We start from the raw sequence: 25,341 nt of genomic DNA on the forward strand, positions 1-25,341 counted from the left end.
TCAATTATGCAGACTACATATCCCCCCCCCCCCATGAGCTGGCTACTCATTTTACTGACCTCAGAAGGATAGAAGAAGGCTGAGTCAGCCTTGAGCCAGCTACTTGGGATTGAACCACAGGTTGTGAGTACAGTTTTGGCTGCAGTTCAGCAGTTTAACCACTGCACCACAAGGCTCTAAAGGGCATGCATGACCCATCTGAAGGTTAGCACATTCAGCCCTATTTACGTCAACAGGAAAATAAGCACATACATGGCTGTTTCACACTGAATCAAAGAAGCTGAACTCTATGACATCAGAATCAGTTGCCTGAACATATAAATGCATGATGTTGCCAGAGACCATGATCCTATTCCCACTTGACCTAGGAGTAGCTTGACTGATTTCAATAGAACTAATTTCTGAGTAGGGAAATAAAGACACTATCAAGAGCCAGTCAGTACTATGTAATATGAACCAGTGCTCTCACTGATTGACTGACAGTGGTTCTCCATGGTCACAGAAGGCAAAAAGCAATACATGTAACTTGATTTGCAGCCTGAAGTGGCAGAATCCACAAAAATGTTCACCTCTGGAGTCTTTCAGAAAGGAAGCTCTTTGCAATCATCCTGTGTTGCCCATTTTCATTTTCTCACTGAACAGAATATTTGTGGACATTCTAATGGAAGGACAGGCAATCTGGGATCTTCCAGCTGTTCTGAACAACAACTCCTATAAAAGCTTACAACTGCCCACTGTAACTGTGGCTGTAGTCCAAAGTATCCGGAGGGTGGCTAGGTTGCCTACCCTGTTCTATGGCATTCCATCAGCTCAGCCAAAAAACCTCATCTCGTTTCTTATTTATCCTGGAATGTGCTGCAAGGTTTAAATTAAGATTTTAAAAATAAATTTCTACTTATTAAAATATTTACAGTGGGGTCTCGATTTAAGAACTTAATCCGTATTGGAAGGTGGTTCTCAAGTCGAAAAGTTCTTAAGTCGAATCTGCATTTCCCATAGGAATGCATTGAAAACCATTTAATCCGTATCTGCTCTTTTCTGTCCATAGAAACTAATGGGAAGCTGCTATTCTGCCTTCTGCCACTAGAGGGGGATATTTTCTTTCTTTTTTCCCCCTTAGGTTCAGGGAAGGCAGGGAACACTAAAGGCAGCACTTTAGAACTCTTTTTTTAAAAAACGAAGCCAATTTTAAATAATGTTTTAAAGCATGTTGTGCTGATTTTTTCAGCACAAAGGCACTCAGGCAGGCTTTTTAGGTGCTGAGCAAGCCTCCGGAAGCCTGCTCAGAGCCAGCTGATCAGCTGTTAGGTGGGGAGAGGAGCGGGGAAAACCACAAAATGGCTGCCAGGCTCTTTCTGGGTGTCGGCTTTTAGCTCTTTCCTGCTCTTTTTCCTGTGGTTTGGGGGCTACCAAGGCCTGGTAAGTGACTTTATTTAACAGTACAGTATTTATTTTTAGGTTTCTGACCCTTTCCCCCCCTCCAGAAGCCTCTAAGGGGAGGGAGGGGGGGACTTTTTCCCTGTTTGTAACTGGAGGGAAGTTCGCATGTCGAGTCCTTACTTTCCCTATAGGGCGAATTGTTCGCAAGTCGGGTCGTTCGTAAGTCGAGACCCCACTGTATATCTTTCCTTTCTATCTGAAAATCCAAAAGGCAGATTTGTACAGTGTCCATAAATATGAGAGGCATTAATATATTGTACACAGCACCTATTAGCAGCAAAGTGTAGTGCATGTGAATAAGAAAAACATACTTTTGAAATATTTACACATACTTGTAGCAGCTGTTCAATGTCTTGTTTCTCCAGGTAAGATCGAGTAACAATCCGTCCATCAAAATCTACTTCTGCTTTGAATCTCACTTTGCTCATCCCCATATCTGTAGCTTTAACATCATGAATTGCTCTGAGATAGCATTTGGTAAGATGTAGCAGGAAAAGCAAGAACAAAACAAGGAATTAGGTAATATAAACTAAAAAGCAACTGGCCATTTGACAATAATTTTGACTTTTCCTCTTAAATATTTTCCCTCCAAACTTTAAAATAAGAACTCACTATCCCATTCATACTTATTTTGGTTTATAGTTTTTCATTGGTTTGTTGACCAGACTTTTTTGCAATCACAGAGATCACTCAACACTCTTACACTCTTACCTTACTGCAGGGTCGCTCTCCAAAAGCTCTGTAAGCCTCTGTAGTTGGTCAGCCTGGATAGATCGGCCCAGCAATGCTTCCGTGTTGGTATAGATAAGAAATGCTGACACGATTCCTAATAAAGTTCCCACACCAAGAGATCCCAGACTGTCATAGTGTGGGTTACCTAAAAGGATACATATATGAATTAATCCCCCCCCCCCGGAATTATGCTCCCCCATGAGTTATTTCATATAACTATCATTTTTCTATTTACAAAAAGTGTCACTTATCCATATAGAAAGAATACCCATTTGCTTTGCAACTAATCCTATGAAAATGGGTTGTGGGACTAGATAAAGTTTCCAGAAACTTTCACAGAAATTAAATTTATCACTAACAAAATTATTAAGAAATAAGGTAAGGACACCTGGTGCAAGAAGTTGTAAAGAAGGACACTGTTTAGTTCAGCATTTTCCCTACACAAGCAGGTTTCAGAGGAAAAGACTATCCAAGCAGCCCATATAATACCAATATAGAGATTTCAGATTCATTCATAGGCTTACAGTTTGCTTGTTTACATTTTATCCCACCCACCTAGTATTAAGGTTACTACTCTGGGTGGCAAACACAGCAAAACATAACAATAACAGAAAACAACAAAAAGTATTGGAAAGGAAAAATTCCAGATCTCAGGACCATGATAAACATGAATCTATGGGAGCAATGATTAAAAAAATACACATAGGTTGCAAAGAATTCACAACTGACGGGCCAAGACAAAAATGTAACCTTACTTTGGGGCAAGATAGAGAAAGGCTTGGGAAGACAGCCAGGTCTTGAGTCAACTCCTGAAACCCAGGAAGGATGGGGCCAGCCGCACCTCTGGTAGAAGGGAATTCCAGAGTGAGGCAGCCACCACAGAGAAGGCTTGATCACAGGTGGATGATTTCCAGACCTCCCCCAGGGTGCCCGCTTGGAGCATCCCCATGTAAGTGGTGCAGGTGGGGCAGGTAGATATTTTGAGGGAGAGCCACTCAGACAGGTAACCAGGTCTTAAACCATGAAGGGCTTTAAATGCCAACATAAGCACCTTGAATTTGGCACAGAAGAATACAGGTAACCAGTGTAAACGAGCCAGGACAGGAGCTATATGATCACACTGAGAAGTTCCTGAGACCAACCTGGCAACAGTATTCTGCATCAACTGCAGCTTCTGAACCATGTTCAAGGACAGCCTCAGAGAGAGAGCACTGCAATAGTCTATTTTTCAGACTGCAGGCACATGGACCACCATTGTGAGGTATTTCCTGTAAAGATAGGGGCAGAGGCATACAATCCACCTCAGCTGGTAAAAGGCAGACTGGGCCACAGCTGAGATCTGATATTCCATTGAGAAGACCAGGCCCAGCAGCACACCAAGATTTTGCAGGGAGACCAGGCAGACAGCTACCAAGTTAATCAGGAGTCCCTCCCAACAACAGGACCTCCATCTTATCAGGATTCTATTTCATCCTGTTAGCCCTTATCCAATCCGTAACTGCAGCCAGGCAGCACTCCAATTGAGAAAACATGACACAAAAGAAACACAAGTGATGAAGAGGCAAAAAGGAAGATGGGCAAACTGAAGCCCCAGTCCTCGACGTTGCATGACTGATCATCTGCACCTAATTTGTTTTAGGAACTTGATAATGAAATAAATACTACTCATTCTGTCGACTGTATACACTGATGCTGATTCATGCCCTGCTTATAAATTATAAGAAAATTGTATCAGACCCAACTATGCCATTGGTTAATTTAACACAGATGCTCACCTGTTATAGAGGTCAAACCCATACAAGTAGCAGCTAACGTCACACCCAGAACTGCTGCCATGTCTTCTAGGAGCACAACATTTGTACTTGGATCACGACCCTGCGTAACTGCACATTGAATACAGAGTTAACAATGATGCAGTTTTCATGCCCTGAAGTTGTTACAGAAGAGCCGAAATATTTTCACAAATGCAAATATTCCTAAACTTTAACCTTACTCTATAACAGGCAACCTACAACTCCCATAAACCTCAGACACTGTGGCCCCAAATCAGTGATGATGAAGCTTATGCTCCCAGATATCTGAAGGTTGGCAGATTCCATATCATCAATAAACACTTCTAAACATGGGCTAAAATCTGACTGCTTATGCTTGTCAGCATAACACAGTTGGTGTACATTTTGAGGAATTACTACAAGCACTTAACATAGGCATTTGTTGTTGCATGTCATGTTGCATGACTGTATGCAACACCACATGCCTAAGCTAACTTCTGAATTTGTGCCACTTTGCCAACAAGATTTAGACCAATTGCATTACCCTGGTGCAATAATTCAATTGGATTTTGTCCATCGCTATCTTCTTCCATCTGCGCCTTCAGATACATTGGAATTAATCAAGGTCGAAGCTCTAAGTAATTCAATAATTATTATTTTCTTTAGCCAAAAAGCTTTTCCTCCAATTAATGAAGGACAGAGAAGGAATTCATTTGCATTCATACAAAACAATTAAACAACAACAACAACAAAAAACTGGATCCAAAGTTGCCCCTCCACAAAAAGACTTTTTTTCTGCCGGTGGAGAAAGCTGGAATTCAGTGGATGTTCCTTTGTGATGGAAGGAGGTGGGATAACAATATCAGGACAATCAATTACTGCCTCCACTTGTACAGAATGTGTAAATACATCTAGTATTAAAAGCATATCATACATACCGTATTGGTAGAAGGACATGCCTTTGGCCCGAGCACTCTTTCGAATTTCGTTTATAGCTACAAGAAGAGTAGCTGAAACAAAAGTAGTATTATTTGAATAAACAACAAACACACTGTTTCAACTCCATTAAAAAACACACATGTGCACAGAGACGTTATTAGATAACCGAAGCATGTTTATTTTGTAATTCTTCTAATAATAAAGTTTAATGTGAATGTAAAGGGATAAAGAAGACCTCTGAAATATTTATAGGTAAAGATTAAGACCTAGGTTTACTATCTTCTTAGTCTTCAATACTTTTTGGGAGTTTTATAGAAATTCTCTAAACAGGTAGGTTACCTACCTGCGACCATTGTTCTTCTAGTGGACCTCTGTGAATTCATACAAAAAAAAAAATTCTGCGCCTGTGCAGAATGATTCAGAAATTTCTAGAGCTTTAGAAAAAAACTAGCAATTAGAATATCCCCCCCAACGGATCAAGCTCCTCCTCCTCAACCTTCCCCTCAGTTCCTACAAAGTCCGTCGTCAGATAAGTTAAAGTTAAAGATAGACAATGTGACGGACAGAGGGGAGGAAGGGAGGGATGTGTGAATTCACAGAGGTCCACTAGAAGAACCACGGTTACAGGTACGTAACCTTTCTTTCTTCGTGGTGGCCTCTGTGAATGCACACAAATGGGTGACTGACAAGCTCACTTACTGGATGGTGGGACATCACGGTAGCAGAGATGTCAAAATTGCCTTGCCGAATGCGGCATCATTCTTAGTCCTGACGTCAAGTCGGTAATGTTTCGTGAACATCAATGGATTGGACCAGGTTGTGACCCTGCAAATGGCCTCCACTCCTATTCCATGGTGTAGTGTAGTTGACATTGAAACCGCACGGGCAGAATGGGCGTTCAGGCCCTCAGGTATTGAATTGCCAGAAAGCTCAGAAGCTAGTTGTATAGTTTGGACTATCATCTGTATATATTCTGGTTCGATGCTGGAGCACCTCTATTGGGTCGGTGGTAACATATGAACAGTCTGGAGAACTGTCTAAATAGTCTCGTCCTGTCAATATAGAAGACTAATGTCCGTTTGACATCCAGTGTGTGGAGCTTGCATTCAATTAGAGTTGAAGAAGGAAATAGTGTCGGCAGAATGATGGGTTGATTCACATGGAAGTTAGATATCACTTTAGGAAGAAAGGAGATATCAAAGTACAGAGTAGCCTTATCGGGATGGAGTTGTAGTAAATATGGAGGATCAGATCTTAGAGCTGCTAATTCGCTTGCCCCCTTAGCTGATGTGATAGCGACAAGAAATATTGTTTTCAGAGATAACAGCTTTTCATTGCAGGTAGCCATTGGCTCAAAGGGAGGTTTAAGTGAGTGAGTCCAGGACTAGTTGGAGTGACCATTGAAGGATGATCTGTTGCATTGGGGGTCGGATATTTTTAAGACCCTTCAGAAATTTCTTTAGAGTCGAATGGGAGAAAAGCCGGGCAGATCGGGAACGAGGTGGTTGGTGTGCCACTATGGCTGAAATGTATACTTTGATGGTGGAGTGAGATAAACTGGTGTCGAATAAATGGAGAACGAAGGTAAGTATCGTCTTGAGTGAAACTGGGATGGGCGTTAGGTTCTTGGATTCAAGAATGATTGAATTTCAAGAATGATTTCCATTTATTCCTTTAGAGTCTCTCTGTCAAGGGTTTCCTGGCCCTCTCCAGAATCCTGTGGAATTCGGGGTTATCCTCCAGGCTGTCAGTTTCAGTGAAGACACATCCAGGTGGAGAATGGAGCCCTCATTCCGCGACAGGAGGTTCGGTATTGGTGGTAAGTAGAGTATGTCTATCGCTATCATTTTGAGGCGGGTGAACCATGGTTGGCGGGGCCACCATGGTGCGATCATGATAGCATCCACATGGTATTGAATGATCCTGATAATTGACTTCTGGATCAATGGTATTGGTGGAAAGACGTAAAGGAGTTCTCCAGTCCAGTTCTTCATGAATGCACCTCCCAGAGATGCAGCATCGATGTCCACTCTCAAGCAGTATCTGAGGCATTTGGCATTGTAGCAAGACGCGAAGAGGTCCAGCGTTAGGTGGCCCAACTTGTGGCAGAGTTCTCGAAAAATGGACTCATTTAGCATCCATTCATGTGTATGTGTGGGTAAACTGCTCAGAAGTTTTCCTCTGTTGAAATGTGGGAAGCTTGTGGGAAGATACGATGGAGGCAGAACCACTCCCATAGATCCATAGTGAGGTGCAAGAGGGGCATAGAATGCATGCTCCCCTGCTTGTTTATGTAGTGCATAGCTGTGGTGTTGTCTGTCACTAGTTGGACAGTTCTTCCTTTGATACGGGTAGAAAAGCTCGAAGTGCTTTTATCACAGCCAGTATTTCCAGTTGGCTGATATGTAATGTCCTTTCCCTTTTTGTCCACAGTCCATGTATCCTGAGTTCCTGACAATGAGTCCCCCAACCAGAGGGGCTTGCATCTGTGGTCACCTGTATGGAGAGGTTTATCGGTTTGAACAGTCTTCCTACAATCAGGTTCTGGATGGACATCCACCAGGTAAGTTGGTTTGACAGTTGTGGTGTCACCAGTAGGCATTTTGACTGATTGTGTACTGCAGGGTAGAATAGGGATAGAAACCATGCCTGGAGGGACCGCATCCTGAGTCTTGCGTGGATGAGAACTGCAGTTGTGGAGGCCATGAGATCTAACAGATGCTGTGCCTTGTGTGCCAATACCGTGGTGAATGGTCGGAACATTCCCTCCTCCTGTAAGGTTGATGAAAAGGAGGTGTCTCTAATAAAGTTCATGGATAGAATTTTAAAGAATTCAATAAGGCAGCCCTTTGCAATGATTGATAAGACCCATTGTTGCGATCTCCTCTGAAGCCCCTATCCCCTTCCAGACCTCCCCCAGGGTGCCCACTTCGCAACCCCGCCTTGATCCGTGGGGGGGTTATTTTAATTGCTAGTTTTTTTCTAAAGCTCTATACATTTCCAAATTTTCCTGTGCAGGCACAGAAGAAACCCATTTTGTGTGCATTCACAGAGGCAACTACAAAGAACAAATGGTTACCTATCAAAGCCCCAATTCAAACGCATACTAATGGACTCTACCCATTACTTGAGTTTCTACAAGAGCCTGAAAATATTCCAGTGAAAAACTTCTGCTGGGGCTTGGAAGTGTGCCCATATCTTCTCGTAAGCCCAGTAGAATTGTTCATTTATTCCTATGAAGGGATTCTTGCTCAGGCACATGGAACTAGTTGTTTGTATTCAGGTATGAGTTTTCCCTTTTGGTAAGAAGCCTTAAATGCCACACAATTTTGTTATTTAGTCTTTTAGTCGTGTCTGACTCTTCATGACCCCATGAACCAGAGCACGCCAGGCCCTCCTGTCCTCCACCGCCTCCCAGAGTTGGATCAAATTCATGTTGGTAGCTTTGATAACACTGTCCAACCATCTCATCCTCTGTCATCCCCTTATCCTCTTGCCTTCACACTTTCCCAACATCAGTGTCTTTTCCAGGGAGTCTTCTCTTCTCATGAGTGGTGCTTCGCTTAGCGATTGCTGTTTAATGACGAAATCGCTTAGCGATGACTTTTCCAGAGTGTTTTTGCACTTCGTTTAACGATGGTCCCTATGGGCGATATTTGCTTAGCGATGGTTGGGACCATGCTTCGCATAGCGATTAAATTTTGGGTCTCCTGTTTCGCTTAACAATGGCTTAAACAGCCTCATGTTTGCTGTTTTTTAAATGTTTTCCTGTTATTTGTAAAGTTAAAGTTTACTGTTTAAAATGTTTGAAATCATAAAGTGATTAATAAACCCTTTGTTAACCAAATTTGACTTTGTTCTGACTCTTTTTTAATTTATTGTTGTATTCCCCCCCCCCATTGAGATGCATTGAATAGGTTTCAATGCATTTCAATTTGGGAACCGCGTTTCGCTTAGCGATGTTTCCTATGGCAATTTTCACTTAAGGACGGCAATTCGTTCCTATTGGAACGGACTTTCCGGTTTTCAATGCATTTCAATGGGAAACCGCATTTCGCTTAGCAATGAAATCGCTTAGCAGCGATTTTTTTGGAACGAATTAACATCGCTAAGCGAGGCACCACTGTATTGGAACCTCAGCTTCAGGATCTGTCCTTCCAGTGAGCACTCAGGGTTGATTTCCTGCAAAAGAGTCTCCATCACCACCACAATTCAAAAGCATCAATTCTTAGGCAATCAGCCTTCTTTATGAGCCAGCTCTCACTTTCATACATCACTACTGGAAAAACTATAGCTTTGACTATGCGGACCTTTATCAGCAAGGTGATGTCTCTGCTTTTTAAGATGCTATCTAGGTTTGTCATCACTTTCCTCCCAAGAAGCAGGTGTCTTTTAATTGTGTGGCTGATGTCACCATCTGCATTGATCATGGAGACCAAGAAAGTAAAATCTGTCACTGCCTCCATATCTTCCCCTTCTATTTGCCAAGAGGTGATGGGGCCAGTGGCCATGATCTTAGTTTTTTGGATGTTGAGCTTCAGACAATTTTTGCACTCTCCTCTTTCACCCTCATTAAGAGGTTCTTTAATTCCTCCTCACTTTCTGCCATCAGAGTGGTATCATCTGCATATCTGAAGCAGCTGATATTTTTTCCGGCAATCTTAATTCCAGTTTGGGATTCCTCCAGTCCAGCCTTTCCCATGATGTATTCTGCATATCAGTTGAATAAGCAGGGAGACAATATACAGCCTTGTCATACTCCTTTCCCAATTTTGAACCAATCAATTGTTCCATATCCAGTTCTAACTGTTGCTTCCCGTCCCACATATAGATTTCTCAAGAGATGGATAAGGTGGTCAAACACTCCCATTTCTTTAAGAACTTGCCATAGTTTGCTGTGGTCCACACAGTCAAAGGCTTTTGCATAGTCAATGATGCAGAAGTAGATGTTTTTCTGGAACTCTCTGGCTTTCTCCATAATCCAGCACATGTTAGCAATTTGGTCTCTAGTTCCTCTGCCCCTTCAAAATCCAGCTTCTGGGAGTTCTCGGTCCACATACTGCTGAAACCTGTCTTGGAGGATTTTGAGCATAACCTTGCTAGTGTGAAATGAATGCAATTGTACGATAGTTGGAGCATTCTTTGGCACTGCGCTTCTTTGGGATTGGGATGTAGACTGATCTTTTCCAATCCTCTGGCCACTGCTGAGTTTTCCAAACTTGTTGGCATATTGAGTGTAGCACATTAACAGCGTCATCTTTTAAGATTTTAAATAGTTCAACTGCATGCCACACCATGAGTTGTTTTAAAAACTTCTGAGTCAAAAGCATCTTGTCATACAGAACGGGAGGCAGCAATGTTAAGGAAACATGTCTAAGCCCCTTCTGAACTCAGGGAATTGGTTGGATGAAATCCCAGCCAATACCTTGTTCCTTCAAGATGATTCTAGCCTCCAGTCTATTAATCTATTTTTATATACCGCATTTATATCTTGTACTTATATTCCACCTGACTCACTTTGAGAGATCTAACAGATAGAAGAGTGAGAAAGAAATGTTTAAAATAAACATGTAAGCAAATGAAAAAATAAAACCTATACTAGAATTAACTGGTTATCCAGAAGTCTTTTATACATAACCAGTGCATCTGATCTATTCATTCAATCTTTGCTGTATTTCCACGTCATCTAATATATCAGAACAAAATAATCAAAACCAGACGCTCAATGTTGCACTATCAAGTGCTGCTGCTGAGGATTCCAGCCACGCCATTCTCTTATTTTCTCCCATTCTCTATTCCCTCCCTTTCAGCAGTAAGGCAGCATTCTATGGCCACTCAGCATGCTCAGTCCTCATTGGGCTCATTGAGGGAGACATTTTTTCATGGAGAGTTTTGGTACTTCTGTAAACTTTGGGGTTCACCCAAAACCTACACAAGACCTTCCTTTTGTACATAATTACAGCTATTCTTGTTATATAGGTGATGTCACCCAGAATCTTAACTTTCAGAAACAAGGGGAATGATAGTACTGAATATATGACATGAGTTCAACATATAAATTGGCAATTGACAAATGAGCAAATTATCAGTAACTGCAACAAGGAAGACTGCTGGATGTTCAAAATCAGCTCTCTGAAAGCATGGGAGAGAAGTACAGCATTTTTATCTACCTATACACACATACTATTGTTGTATCTCTGACCTTTAATTCATTTGGTTAGATTTTCATACTTAAAATTGCTGTACTTCAGCACATATTCAAAGAAAAAAAGTTATAAGTAACATAAATACCACTAACATCCTAATGTTTTTAATAGCTAATAACAAAGTTACCTTTCAAAAATAACCAAATAAAAACTTTTTGGGGTGCAGGAAGTACAGTTTCCTGGTTATTTTTGAAGTTACGCAACAGAATTTTTATGCTGTTCTGTTTTCAATCTTAAGGTGTTCCTTTTTAGAGTAACGAGAGAGAAAAAACCTAAGTAACATACCTGGTAATATAATGTGAACAGATTATTTTTTTGTTATTTGGAACACAATATTTTAACGAATCACTTTTAGAATTTTTTTAAGTAACTTTACAAGCTCTACTCTTGAAATCTAAGAGAGCTCATATTACTAGAAGTAAATTAATTCAACTTTAAAGCATCTATTAATGCATGTGTAAACTAACAACATACTACTAAATAAATTATATATTTTGCTGGTGGTAGCATACCTCCTTCAGAGACCACTGATCCTGCTAAAATACAATAAGCCTGAAAATAAGAGAAGGACAAGAATGTCATTAATACATGGTGAAAAGCCTTGTAAATCATGTAGAATTCAAAAATCGTTTCCTGACTTTTGAGACTGAGCTGAGGAAAAGATCCAGAATATTAGTTTGTATAATTATTTCTCCTCAAGACAGAGAGCTCCTATAATCTTAAAAGTAATAATAATCAAAAGGACAGAACTGTAATTACCAGAATGACTAGGCTCTATAATAAAGAAAATACTATGTAGCAGCAATGGCATCTCAAGTCCAAAGCACACACACTAAGATGTAACATACACATATTTTTATATTACCTTACAAAACCATAGATTTTTGCTATTGACATCTATCTTATTTCTAACACATCGAAAACAATTTCCCTCTTCTTATAACAGAAATTGTGAAGCCAAAACCAATTACATATTTTATGGAACCACATTTGTCCCAGAGGCTTAGTCTCCAAAACACAGCAGGCATGGTGGTGCTTCCACAAAACCGTCACCTCCTAGTCAAAGTTTTTATTTTCCCTCCAAACAAACTAAATGCTAATCCACTGTTGTGTGTGCAGAAGCCAATATTGAAAAGGGCATACAGAAAATGAACCATGAAGGCAGTTCAAAATATTTTCCGTTTGGTTCCTGTGAATACATATATCTCAGTGGCTAAAAATGTTTGATAAACATGAGCAAAATCCAAGAAAATGGGTTGGTGGACACCTTCTATGATGGGGTGAACATCAACTCTCCTCAACTATTGTCATGCTGGTTAAGGCCTAACAGGAGTTGGAGTCCAACAAGATCTGTAGGGCCAAAGGTTCCCACCACAGGACTCCAAAACATGAACTTTTCACTTCCAGAATATCAGAACAGCATAGATAATCTCATTTTAGTTGGTTTCTTCACCTCATTTACTGTCTTTGAGATTTCATTTTAAAAAACTATGAAATAGTGAATTATAACTAAATACGTACTGCCTAACTAAAATGTTCTACTATGTTCAACTTACCCAAATAAGAGATTCTATAGGCTGTGGATTAAGCAAACCTACAATACCATGATACCAAGAAAGTCCTGCACCCATCATGAAAATGCCAACTCCGCTAATCAATGATGCAATGTAGCGCATGTTTGTGAAGCCATACCTGGATGAAGAGGAGGAAATGACACTTTTACATAGGGATTAGACCACTAGTCCATCAAGCTAAATAATATCTTCTCCGGAATTCCGAGCCTTGGGAGTTTCAACTCCCAAGAAGCATGGCCGACCAATAGTGAGAGATTCCGATAGTTTTTGTCCAACAACATCTTAGAGTTCAAGGTTGGGAAGCACTGGTCTGTACTTCTCAGGTCAAGGATTCTGAGGCCTGAACATCTTCCTAAGATTCCTCTACAGAGCTTTACAGGCCTCTAAGGAAAAATCAGAAGCATGTGTTCTCCACAGCTGGCATTTATCCCACTTAATTAACACCCTATACATACAAAATTTCACATTCTGACATACTGACCAGAAATTTTCCCAACCCTGCCTGGAGACATCATGGAGTAGACCTGAAACATCATGCATGCAAAGTGTTTACCAGACTACTAAGCAGATCCCCTCCAAGATTCAGTGATACCAAAAAAGGAAACCTGAAGATTCTGCATGTTGAAGAGCTAGCAGGATGATTAAAACACAGCTGCTAAAAGTTGCATCTTGTCTCAGCATTATGGTTTATGAACTATTACACAATATCAACCCTTTTCTAAGCCTGCTTTGTCCTTAACCCATCTGTATCTGTCTATAATTGCAGCACAGCTTCAGATAGATTTTTAGAAATTTATTAAAATGCTTAATAAGCAATGCAAAAAAGTCAACAAAATTCACTTAATAGTAACATCAGTCCTCAACTGAAAATGTGACAATGTGCAGCCAGAAATACATAGTCTTTGAAGTGCACTACCTTCACGCACCACCAGCTATGCTCGCTTGGGCAAAAGCCAGCAAAGCCAAAAGTGAACAGAATTGGAGATGTCTCAAGCTCACCATCTAATAAGGCTTTAAAATCACCTCTATTGATGCTTACCTGTCAATGGGGCAAAAAAGGCCTACCTACCATATGGCAAGCTCTTCCCCACCCACTGTTTTAACACCATGCAAAAAAAAAATTTGGCATGTGCCACTGGTCAGCCTCGCATAGCCCTGAGAGCAGCAAAATGTATCCTCTCAGAATCTAATACTGCCACCATACTGTGACACAAGCTGGACACATTCAAATGATAAAGGTAGGCACAAGTATGAAATTCAAAAGTTACTTTAAGCCTTTGGTCAGTTAAGAAATAAGCAATAGTAAGTTCAGGAATTAGAATTTGATTATACACATGTGTGTTTAAATAACAATATTCTTACGGATGACTTGGGTCTGGTGTCCTCACAGACTGGCTGATTCCCACTGCTAGTAAAATCTATGTTTAAAAAGAAAACAGGTTGAAAAATACCAACACTATTGATCTCACTGGAATAATTTAGTCTGACCACTGTTTATGGGAGGGACATTATAACCTCAAATATTTATACACTCTTCTTTATCATTTAAAAGACAACCTATCTTGGTTAATGTGTTTTATAAGCCAATTCAGTCACCTTCAAGTTTTCTATTTTTAGAAACCCCTCATAACTGATTTATCTGCTGAGGAACTTGTATATTGGCCACTAATTATTGGATTAATCAATGGATTAGGTAAAAGCAGAATGTGCCATTACTGAATCCATATTCTATTTCAGGGGGGGAAATATTCATTCTGAATTACTGAAGTGAAATCAGCAATATATTTACAAAAAAGATGATGGTCAAGATGAATTTCTATGTTCAGAAACAATAACTTGTTTGGGGTTCTTACATACAGTGGTATAGCAAATATCCTATACAAATTGCTACAATGTTTAAAATGTGACTTCTTGATATTTTGTCATTTCCAACTCTACTGTCACATAATTTAAAACTGCTCTACATTCCTGCCTAGCTTGTTAGCAACTAGCTCTTTCACTGTTGTTTCCTATCCTATCCTGTCAGTACATTAGTTATGTTAGTTCTTATGAAACTAAGGACCAAATCACATTTTGTACTGCAGCATAATTTCTTCAAATACACCACTGTTTGTGGTGGGAATACAACATACTCTTTAAAAAAAAACAGACTTGAATTGAAATATGAAGTAGACAAACTCCAGCAGATCAAGGCCTGCTTGCATATCCCATCAAATTGCATTTCTACCTCACACATTACAGTGTTAACTGTGGCAAGTGAAGTCACTGAGATATTGTTTATTATCATATGTATGCATATATATACTTGGAAGTTAACAGCTCACTGCATAGCATTGTCTATGACCAAAATTCACAACTAAAGACAGTACTTACTTGATTGCAAGTATCTGCTAAAGAATGTATGGCTTCTGAAAACATGCTTGCAGAACCCGTATAAATCCAAGCCAGCAGCTTGAAGAAAAAATTCAGGCCATTTCTGTGGATGGGTGAAAAAATCAAATATGATAATATATCAAGCACCTATAATGTTTTACATATTCCACAAAGACTGAACGCGTGATATTCCCTAATTTTAAGCTTACAAAAGGTGACGTGGATTATGATTGTAAAAATAATCTGTCATCCAGATATTCCAAGATTCGGGGGGGGGGGAGAATGAGGAAAGCAAATACTGGGAACAATATATCTGCACGGACCCAACTGGCATGGTTAAGACATTGTATACATGGTGCAGGGTCTCTTTTTATTTTTATGGTATATCATGATGTCTCCAGCAGCATTATTCATGATTGGCATCAGACATTCATAATCAGGGTGTTCAAGATTAAATCAAGACAGGCTTCCATCTCTAGTTAAAAGTAGGGAAATCTTGTTAATAGTGAAGACACTAAATGCTATACTGCACAATGGATAGCATGAGACAATTTGCAAGGGAGAAGGCACAACCCTACAGCTACACCCATGACCTCCTAACCATGGGTGGGAACATTAATCTGCCTCTGGACTAGTGTCTAACTTTGCAGTGATGCAGCAGATATTAAGTAAGTGTAATAAACTGCCTACCTATAAAATGGCCTGACAAAGCAGCTAATTTACTACCAGCTGTCTCTGCTAATAACTTTACAAGACTGAGAAACAGCTGTACTTGGCAATCCAACAACCTACAGAGAATGGTGCAAAGTGTTGTTGGGGATAGGTAAGTCTCGTTATCATTCTGCAGTTACTTTGTTCAGTTACTGTTCGGCCCATGCACAAAGACATGGACATCAGTCTCTGGGCTTCCTTTTTAATGTGCAACTTCAACTATTGAAACAGAACCACATAATCATCCACTACAGATCAAAATACTGAAAAACTGTAACCCCATCTACCTATGCTTCTCAATTTCTAGGTTTAACTAATATTAACAGAAAAACTTACATGCAAACAGCAACCATCACCACTTTTCCTGGTCCACTGAAAAACAGAGCTGATGTGGTGGAACGTGGCTGAATTAGAAACACAAGCATGCAGTTTATGTGATTTTTTTAAAACATAGCCATATAATTATATTTTCAAACACTATACACCAGAGAAAAAAAAAATTCCACAAATGTATCTATGTAGTATTGGGGGAGAGGGAAGCATATTAAATGTTGCAGGACTACAAATCCTATCCCTCTGGACATGAGTCAGGAAAGTTAAGAGTCCATGAATATCTGAAGGAACATAGGTTATAAAAAATTAGTATAATAATTTTTTTTAAATAATTTGGTGCCTAATTAACAAAAGGGCACCTTTTTATTTAAAAAGGAGTTTCATAAATTAAGCTCACTGATGAACTAAACATGCGGATGTATTAAGAAGAGAATAGCTGATTATAAAGGACTGGTTCCAGCCATTCATATAGTTAAGCATAAATATTATAGACCTGACACAAATATTTTAGAACTTAGCCTCAAAAAGCATTTTATTCATTATTTTAAAAGAGAAAATAGTTCAGAACCGTATTTTTTACTGTTCATATTTTAGAAAAAAGGAAGTTCTTCCCTCCATCATACATTTGTTCTCAACACTTCTGTAACTTCTCAATCACCAGCTCCTTCTGAGATTTCACCAGCTATTCCCTACACTCTTTCAAGAACATCTTTGCATTTATAAAGTTTAGAATCTTGTTCTCTGAAAGGAAAAATAGATTCTCAAGAAGTTTAATTCTTTATACCCATCAGAAACAGCCTTGTGTGCATTTTTTACAATCTTACAATATAAAAAATAATAAAATATGTGCTAAGTATGAGAATGAGAACAGCCCAATAAGAAGGAAGACCTCAAAAAGAATGGATACAATATAATCCTCTCACCTTAGTTTCTCCTAAGAAGTCTTTGTATTCCTTTAACAGTCTTTGGTTTCTGAATAAATCTGTAAAAGAGGCATTAGCTACAGCTGATGAGACTCAGAACTTCAAATTTCATTTCATTGATTTCAACCTAACGTTCAGTCTGTCAAGATAATTTCAAACCTTGATTCCATCTTCTATGATTTTAGCTATCCTTCCATTTCATGTGATCTGCAAATTTGAAAAACTATCATCCTCACAAACCAGCAAACCTCTTCTACGTAATTTATAAAAATTAAGCCCCTCTTAGCATAAGCAATATATTTGACACAAAACAGCAGTCAGCTATCTTCACAACATCAGCTGGTGTCATCACACTCCTCATGGTAACAACATGAAGGCAGAAATCCTGCTCATAGAGCTACCCTGCATAAGACTGATGACATCATTGGCTGTAAATACTGTTTTTTTTTCAGAAATAAAGAATTTCTAGTCTCCCTTAAAGGTCTTCAGGCTCCCATGGGATCCCTTTCATCATGAAGAAGCTGTCGGGAACTGTAAGAAAGGGGAAGTTTTTAACTACCAAAAAATCAGCACCACCAGTGAAATGACCCCAGTGGTGGCGATTTTCAGAAATTAAGGTCACCCCCTCATCCCACACACACCATCAACAGGTTCCACAACAAAAGGGATCCCATGAGAGCCCCATGGACTTTAGGGGATGAGAATTGGAAAGGTGATGATATGACGTACATTACGTAACAGGATTTCAGCCATCTAGTAACTTCAATCCCAACAGGAATCACCAAATAACATGTATAAATTAAATATACTGGTCAGAATCATATTGTGTTCACACAAGGTAGATTACAGTGGCTAATTGCAGCTAATTGATGAGATGCATATTGGTTGCACAATCAAAAACATTACCACGCATGTGACCAAGATACACTGTGACACCTCATAATTTAGTTGTAGCAAGTTACACAAACTTTATGTGAACACCAAAAGAATTCTAGCCAATAAATCATTATATGCCCTTCCACTTTGCCAATTAGTCACTTTATCTGGAACAAGTTACTCAGATTTCACATGAATAGCTGTACCAATATGACTGCTAAGTTTCTTGCTAGGTGACTCTCAAGTACTATTCAGGATTTTCTGTCACAGTTTACGCTTACCTTCTCTGTGTTTTACTTCTGCTTCTTTACGCCTTTTCCTCTCTCGAGCAAGAGCTTCTAGACTTCCCCAGACTTCTAAAGCTCTGTATCAAGAAAATAAAATAAGGAAAATAAAATAAAGAAAAACATTTTATTTTCACTTTTATGAGTGATGCTTTATAAAACAACTTCTGTTTTCTAATATCTGTGATTCTTAAATACCAAATTAAGGTCACTTTTATACAGTAATATGGAATGAGGTCTCATCACAACTCTTGGATTAAACCCTACCAAAAGAATGAATACACTACTGCCAAAAATAATAAGAAAATAAATGTTATATGGAAAGGTACTGTAAGTCACTAAATATATTTTAGATAACAGGTAATGTTCTCAAAATGTTCTTACTTGGCCTCCACATCTGATCTCAAAAACACAGTGAAAGTTTCTGTATCATCATGAGGGCTTCGCCGCCTGATTTTCCTGAGCTGATCTAAGTCACTGTTGAAGGACAGAAAAAGACTCTTGAAAAGGAAAATCATTGCCACAAAACAAGAAAATGAAGATAATCTTAATTTATCAAGTAGATTACCATCTTCCAGGCTGAAAACCAGTATGCAACCATTGTACTGCATTCCCAGTTATAACACACAGCTTGTTCTTGCAATAAAAATTACTGGCCAAGGGCTAAATCCAATTAAATTCTAATTAGAGCCAGCTCACTGAAATGAATGGGACTTGACAGTCAACACTAACATACCCCCATTGGTTTCAATGGATCTACTCTAGATAGGACTAAAACTGGATTTACCCCCAAGCTGTTTGCACTTCAGCAGCGTGCTTTAAAATATTTAAGTTAAGCAATTAAAAATGCTACCCTGGCCAAATCACTAAGCAGCACCAGACTAAGTAGCTAAGAGAGAAAGTGATCACAAGATGAAAATCCCTCTGTTGGCATGTTGCTTGCTGCCTTGTTTACTATCTCGTTCTGCAAGATCTTTCCCACCAGTAAACACTGGCAGTTTGTGCTACTGCTGCTGCTGCTGCTGCTGAACAAGAGCATTATATTCCCTAAGAAAAAGAGTCAGCTTACCTCCTAGGCAAAGATCCAGTAGTACCATTACCCCAATATATTGGGGCATGAGCTTCAGCTCATTCTGCAACATTCCTTTCACAAACAGGCATTCAGCAACTAGCTGCCAATAGAAAGCAGTGTCGTCCGTGTGACTTTTGGAACTGGTTATTTATGGCATGGTTCTGGTTTTTCAGCTTCAGTTTATACTCAATATGTGCAGTTATACATAATGTTATGCAGTGTAGTGGGTAGAGTGTTGGACTGGAACTCAGAAGATCTGGCTCCAAATCCCTGCTTGGCCTTGGAAGCTCATGCGGGTGGGGATGGAAGTGATAAAGCCACTCCTTAAATATCTCAAATACTTTAGAAAACCTACTATGGTCATTGCAAGTTGGCATCAATTTAATGGTGCATGACACACAAACATGCCTGATCACATGTTCTTCATTAACTAAGGAAGCCCTTGTTGCTGCACAGTGTCAACATTATGACCTCTCTTTAGGCTCCTGTCTGGTAAAGGAGCCCAGAGATGGAAATCTACCAGCTTTGAACCACAGCATTACTGACTTCTCCGTTCCCTAGCTTTTCAACACATTTTAGCAAACCAGAAACTATTTCATTCAAATTTGTAAACTTAGAAGCCATCATACCTGGATTTCAGACAGAACTCATTTATTGCTCTGACACCAGTGATGAAATTATTCTTCATGTATTTTGGTCCATATTCTCTCTTTTTAAGCACAGCTTTCACTTAAAAGTTAAAAAGATTATGCTTAGTTTTAGAAATCACTTTACAGTTATCCTCAATGGAGGTCTATACAGTGTATACTTCATTTACATATTTATCTCAACTGAAAATGGATGAATATTCCATTTTGCCACAAAAATACAGCAAACAGCATAGCATTACGGAAATACAGCAAATGGAGCACTTAACAAGTTAGTGACCAAATGGATACATACACTCAAGCTACCAGAGATACAGGAATTACAATTACCTATAAAAACAGCAACATATAGGCCATACATACACATGAAAATGAAACGATGAGTGAGTCATGTACTGGTATATGCAAATCACTTTCTTCAACCTGACTCCTCTAATTGTGAATAGCCAAACAAATCAGAAATGTTTTGCTTAATATGTCACACAAGCTTGGTATCCTGGCTTGTGGCTGCCAAGAAGCCAGATTCCAAGCTCACAATGAAACAACAAGCCAGGATCCAAACCAGCCAAGGTTCAGAGAGAATACTGAGCAAACCATATCTAGTTTGTTTAGTGACTCTCTTCAGCAGGAGGAGACAAGTGGGAGGCAAAATGCTGCTTATACTAGCAGACAGTTTATTCATAGAAAACCAAAATCTCCCAGAATCCTGGCTTACTGTTCCATGCATACATATGATAGGTGGAATATTTCCAATAAACTTTGATTTAGGGGAGTGCAAAATCTCAAACCAGCCTGTTAACCAGCTTAAATACATACACCATTGTCTCCACCTACATCCTTCCTTAACAATTTAAGAAGAGTTACATACAAAGCACCAAAATAGAAGGCTCAAGGTAAAATCTCTCTTGCCCCCACCATTACACTTAAACTGCATATACAGTGGTGCCTTGCAAGACAAATTTAATTTGTTCCGCGGTTAATGTTCTCTTGCGAAAAAATTCATCTTGTGAAACGCATTTTCCCATAGGAATGTATTGAAATCTAATTAATGTGTTCCTATGGGCAAAAAAAGTCAGAACAAAATCAAATTTGGTTTACAAACGGTTTATTAAGTGCTCTTTAAAGCCATACATATTGTGCAGATGATTTTTAAAAATTTCAATAAAAAAACTTTTAACTTTTTAAACATCATAGAAAAACATTTAAAAATCAGCAAACATGAGGCAGGAACAAAAAACGGAAAACACCTGTCTTGCGATGCTCTGCCATAGGAACATTTGTCTTGCGAGTCATCAACCCCATTGCCAAAACCATTTGTCTTGCGAGTTTTTTGTCCTGCAAGGCATCTGTCTTGTATAGTCTTTTCCTTGAAAACCAACTTTGAAAATTCTACTACACTACAATAAAAGGTCAAAGCATAGATTTAATGAAAGAACAGACATGCATTTCTACCTATCACACTGATATTATCACATGCAAGACAGCACTCCATGGATGCCCAAGCAAACAATCTGCCCCCCAAGGTTCCTGCTAAGCTGGGCATGCATGAGCACAACTCAGCTTCCCTCCACGGAGCTGTCTTCCTCCTCCATGCAGCAATTGCATTAGGTTCCGGCCGCAACAGAACCCAGCGTGTGGGGGCGAAGTTGCATGCACACGCAGGGACAAAGTGGGGCTGAAAATTAGAGGGTATGTTGCTACCTCCACATCACGTGAGATTCTCTGCATAGTATGGGAGGCATTCTCTTCTTTATCATGGGGAGACTGTTTGCTTGCTATAAAACTAGGTCTCGATTCTATGTGGTTCTTGCTTGCCAATGGAAAATTACCATTTCTTTTAACTAGCATGTTCTTTTCTACTAAGGATAATGATGCAATTACAATTCAAAATATTTTATCAGTTGACTTTAAGTGTAACCAAGCTTGTTGAAAGCCTTCGCAAATATACTTGTTGATGTTGTTTTTACTTATAAGGACAACTCTGGAGACGAGACTGATTTGAGGTTTTCATACCTCATTTCATTGGGTATTAAATGCTGTATAATGTATGTATCAAAAGGATTTTCACAGAGTTGCTCCAAAAATCATGACTCTGTGGTCTCTCCTTTCTTACTTGTTCTGAAAGTGTGTTCATACAGGTGGAAGGAGCTACAAAAGCACCACCAAGTGCACCTTTACAGCCTTCAGATGGAACTTAAGAAACTGAGATAACTCACATTTGCACAAAGAAATGAATTACGCAGTCATCTGCAGAAAGCTTTCTGTCAGGTTCATATTTCTGATGACTGACTACATGTGTCTTGTTAATAAATACTTCCCACAGCACTCTGCTATATGCTGCTAAAGAAATATTCCTCACAACACAGATAATAGTAATCATTAATTATCCAAAGAAGAACACGCATTCCTGCATAAATTATTGAGCATTACAGATCACTTCCTTAGGCTGGAGCATTAAGGGAATTTGCAAGGTGAGTGAACACTGGTTTGTCTCACACACAAACCAGTGCAAAGTTATCATTTATACCATTACCTTTTACTTGAATTGGGTGTGGCAACGGTGACGGTTGACTGCCAGCAGCCTGGGCTGTTAAAAGAGAGGGAGAAGAGATGAAAAATAGACAGAATTCCACTTGCGTCTTACCATGTATAAAACAAAAAGCAGTTTGTAAATATATTTTACATACGTAGCAAATATGTTTGAAATATTGACTGTAAAGAAACTCTATCTTCTGCCAATAACTGAAATTGAAATCACTATTAAAAGTTAAACGTATCTGGACTTTTGAGCATTATTTTTAAAAAAATATCTTATGAAAATTCTTCTTCTCCATGTTCAGGAATGCAAAGCTGCCAAGATATTCCTTTTTTGTTTGTTTGTTTGTTTGCTTGGATTTTGCCTGATATGCTTGTATTCTTACACTATTTATAAGGTTTGTCTTCTGGGCTTTGGGCAAGCAAATCCAAAGCATCATTGTTGTTGTTGTTTTAATTAAAGATTGGCTGAAGACAGAGGCTTACAATATCCCTAGACCTGAACAGCATAGGTAATGCCAGATTTATCTTGACTAGCACAATTTATTAACTCCTTGTTGTTGTTATTATTAATATTTATATTGTAACCCACTTTTCTCCCCTTTATCACAGAATCCTTGCAAAGAAGAGGATATGTCAAAACAAGGTCTCCTCCCTCATCACCTTCCTGATCACCCCCTCATTCTTTCACACATCTAGGGGTTTTCTCTCTCTCTCTCTCCTCTCTCTCTCTCTCTCTCTCTCTTAAAGATTCTGTATACTTCTGCAAAACCTGAAATTTCTCAAACCTCTTGCTATCTAATGTATGGATAGTATCATTTTGGCCACATAAGCAACAGCATACAGTCTAAACATTGGAAATATAAGGAATAAAGACTCAGAAACAGGGTGCATTTGATTTAAATAATGATTTAAATTAAAAAATCAGGGTGTTTTTTTTACAATTTGAATCGATTTTTTTAATCACTGATTTTTATCTACTCTGTTACATAGTCCAACCCAAACACTTTAAACGCCACTGATTTCACCAGGAGAAATTTAACACATATACATTTATTTCCTTTGCAGGTCTCTGTCTGAACTGTATCATCAGAAGTGAGTTCTTCTGACTTGAGCAAGAGCATATACTGTACAATGTTGCTTTATTCTCTTGATTTGGATGCCTGCCATAAATCCATTGCCAGTAAATTAAAACTAATTTTACTGAAACTGAAGACGTTAGGATTAAGCCCCCAAATTCAACAGTACAATGAAGTACTCTGTGTTTTTATTAATAAAAGTCTTGCTGTGCAATATGAATCATTCAAAAGTTAAATACTATTCAAGTGTTCTTGAGTCATATACTTTAAAATAATCAATCAATTAGTTCTTATTTTAATTAGAAAACATGGGTAGGCCTAATTTCCTTCCTTAAGAGAGAAGAAAGAGCTATATAACAGTTACCCATTTTATGAATGCAGAAGATCTGATTTATTTCAAAACACATCAGAAAACGTTTGACACTTAAAACTGATTCTTGAGAGCAGCACGATCAAAAACTGGTTAAAAATTACATCACACTATTTGTTCCTTCTCAACCCTATAGTACTGAACTGGTTTTATACTGACAACTCACTGCTGAATGGCAGTCAGTTTTTTCCAGGTCTGCCAAAAGTAACTGGCTATTAGAATGAATTTCATCTCTTGTAAAATGCATACACACAATGATATTATTTTAGAAAAGATTGAGCCATAAACAAAGATCACAAAAAATAATCACATATCAAATGTCAAGATATGCTACTGACGTTTCAGACAGCATTATGTGCCCTTTTGAAAAAATATGTAATAGTGAACAGAGGCTCAACAGAACAGCTGAATGAAGGAAAAAGCGACGTATTCAAATATAGGATAGCTGATCTCTGAGTTAAGCAAAGTTCAAGAAGGTAATTTATTTTAAAACTTAAAACAAATTACTCTTCAGAACATGGATATTCCATTGTTTAGTCATTGAGTCGTGTCTGACTCTTCGTAACCCCATGGACCAGAGCACGCCAGGCCCTCCTGTCTTCCACTGCCTTCTGGAGTTTGGTCAAAGTCATGTTGGTAGCTTCGATGACACTGTCCATCCATCTTGTCCTCTGTCGTCCCCTTCTCCTCTTGCCTTCACACTTTCCCAACATCAGGGTCTTTTCCAGGGAGTCTTCCCTTCTCATGAGATGGCCAAAGTACTGGCGCCTCAGCTTCAGGATCTGTCCTTCCAGGGAGCACTCAGGGTTGATTTCCCTTAAAATTGATAGGTTTGTTCTCCTTGCAGTCCAGGGGACTCTCAAGAGTCTCCTCCAGCACTACAATTCAAAAGCATCAATTCTTCGGCCGTCAGCCTTCTTTATGGTCTAGCTCTCACTTCCATACATCGCTACTGGAAAAACCACAGCTTTGACTATGCTGACCTTTGTTGCTATCGAGGTTTGTCATCGCTTTCTTCCCAAGAAGCAGGTGTCTTTTAATTTCGTGGCTGCTGTCATCATCTGCAGTGATCATGAAGCCCAAGAAGGTAAAATCTGTCACTGCCTCCAGATCTCCCCCTTCTATTTGCCAGGAGGTGTGTTGCTAACATTTCAATAATCAAACGAAACAGAACTGGAGAAAGCTTGTCTAGTGCCTCGGCCTAGAGCTATCTGCTCTGTTGTCCCATCATTAACAATTACTGCAAAAGTATTCTCCATATATAATTGGTCTATTATCCCCCTAAATTTATTTCCAAAACCCCAACTCTTTAAAAGAATCTTTAATGTTGGCCATTCTACATAATCAAATGCCTTAAAAATATCTAATGATAAAATACATGCCTTTGACTTATCTTTTTCTTTATTATATATAATATTCAAAACCTTCCTAGTTAAGTTTTCCATTTGTCTTCCCTTTAAAAACCCATTTTGATC

At 39.0% G+C, this 25,341-nt stretch overlaps 1 protein-coding gene and 1 long non-coding RNA gene across 4 annotated transcripts in view; one reads left to right on the top strand and one right to left on the bottom strand.

Moving 5' to 3' along the window:
• Positions 1-25,341, bottom strand: part of SLC30A9 (solute carrier family 30 member 9) — a 45,643-nt gene that overhangs the window by 4,595 nt on the left and 15,707 nt on the right. For 2 of the 3 annotated variants that reach the window (XM_020786204.3, XM_020786203.3), the window contains 14 exons: positions 22,416-22,469; positions 19,865-19,964; positions 18,548-18,640; positions 18,161-18,243; positions 17,004-17,062; positions 16,084-16,151; positions 15,037-15,139; positions 14,026-14,081; positions 12,646-12,781; positions 11,602-11,641; positions 4,883-4,954; positions 3,948-4,055; positions 2,152-2,317; positions 1,773-1,902 (listed from right to left, as the gene is read on the bottom strand). In XM_020786204.3, coding sequence (XP_020641863.3) covers positions 1,773-1,902; positions 2,152-2,317; positions 3,948-4,055; positions 4,883-4,954; positions 11,602-11,641; positions 12,646-12,781; positions 14,026-14,081; positions 15,037-15,139; positions 16,084-16,151; positions 17,004-17,062; positions 18,161-18,243; positions 18,548-18,640; positions 19,865-19,964; positions 22,416-22,469 — 1,268 coding nt within the window. The remainder of the gene's footprint in view (positions 1-1,772; positions 1,903-2,151; positions 2,318-3,947; positions 4,056-4,882; positions 4,955-11,601; positions 11,642-12,645; positions 12,782-14,025; positions 14,082-15,036; positions 15,140-16,083; positions 16,152-17,003; positions 17,063-18,160; positions 18,244-18,547; positions 18,641-19,864; positions 19,965-22,415; positions 22,470-25,341) is intronic. The other variant, XM_073001192.2, reaches the window with a different exon arrangement.
• LOC140707503 (uncharacterized) lies at positions 5,467-8,730 on the top strand. Its single transcript, XR_012087609.2, has 3 exons — positions 5,467-6,702; positions 7,317-7,446; positions 7,902-8,730. It is a non-coding gene; the product is annotated as an uncharacterized LOC140707503 (long non-coding RNA).

This window comes from Pogona vitticeps, chromosome 5 (assembly GCF_051106095.1).
Source record: "Pogona vitticeps strain Pit_001003342236 chromosome 5, PviZW2.1, whole genome shotgun sequence".
In the NCBI taxonomy this organism is placed as follows: Eukaryota; Metazoa; Chordata; class Lepidosauria; order Squamata; family Agamidae; genus Pogona; species Pogona vitticeps.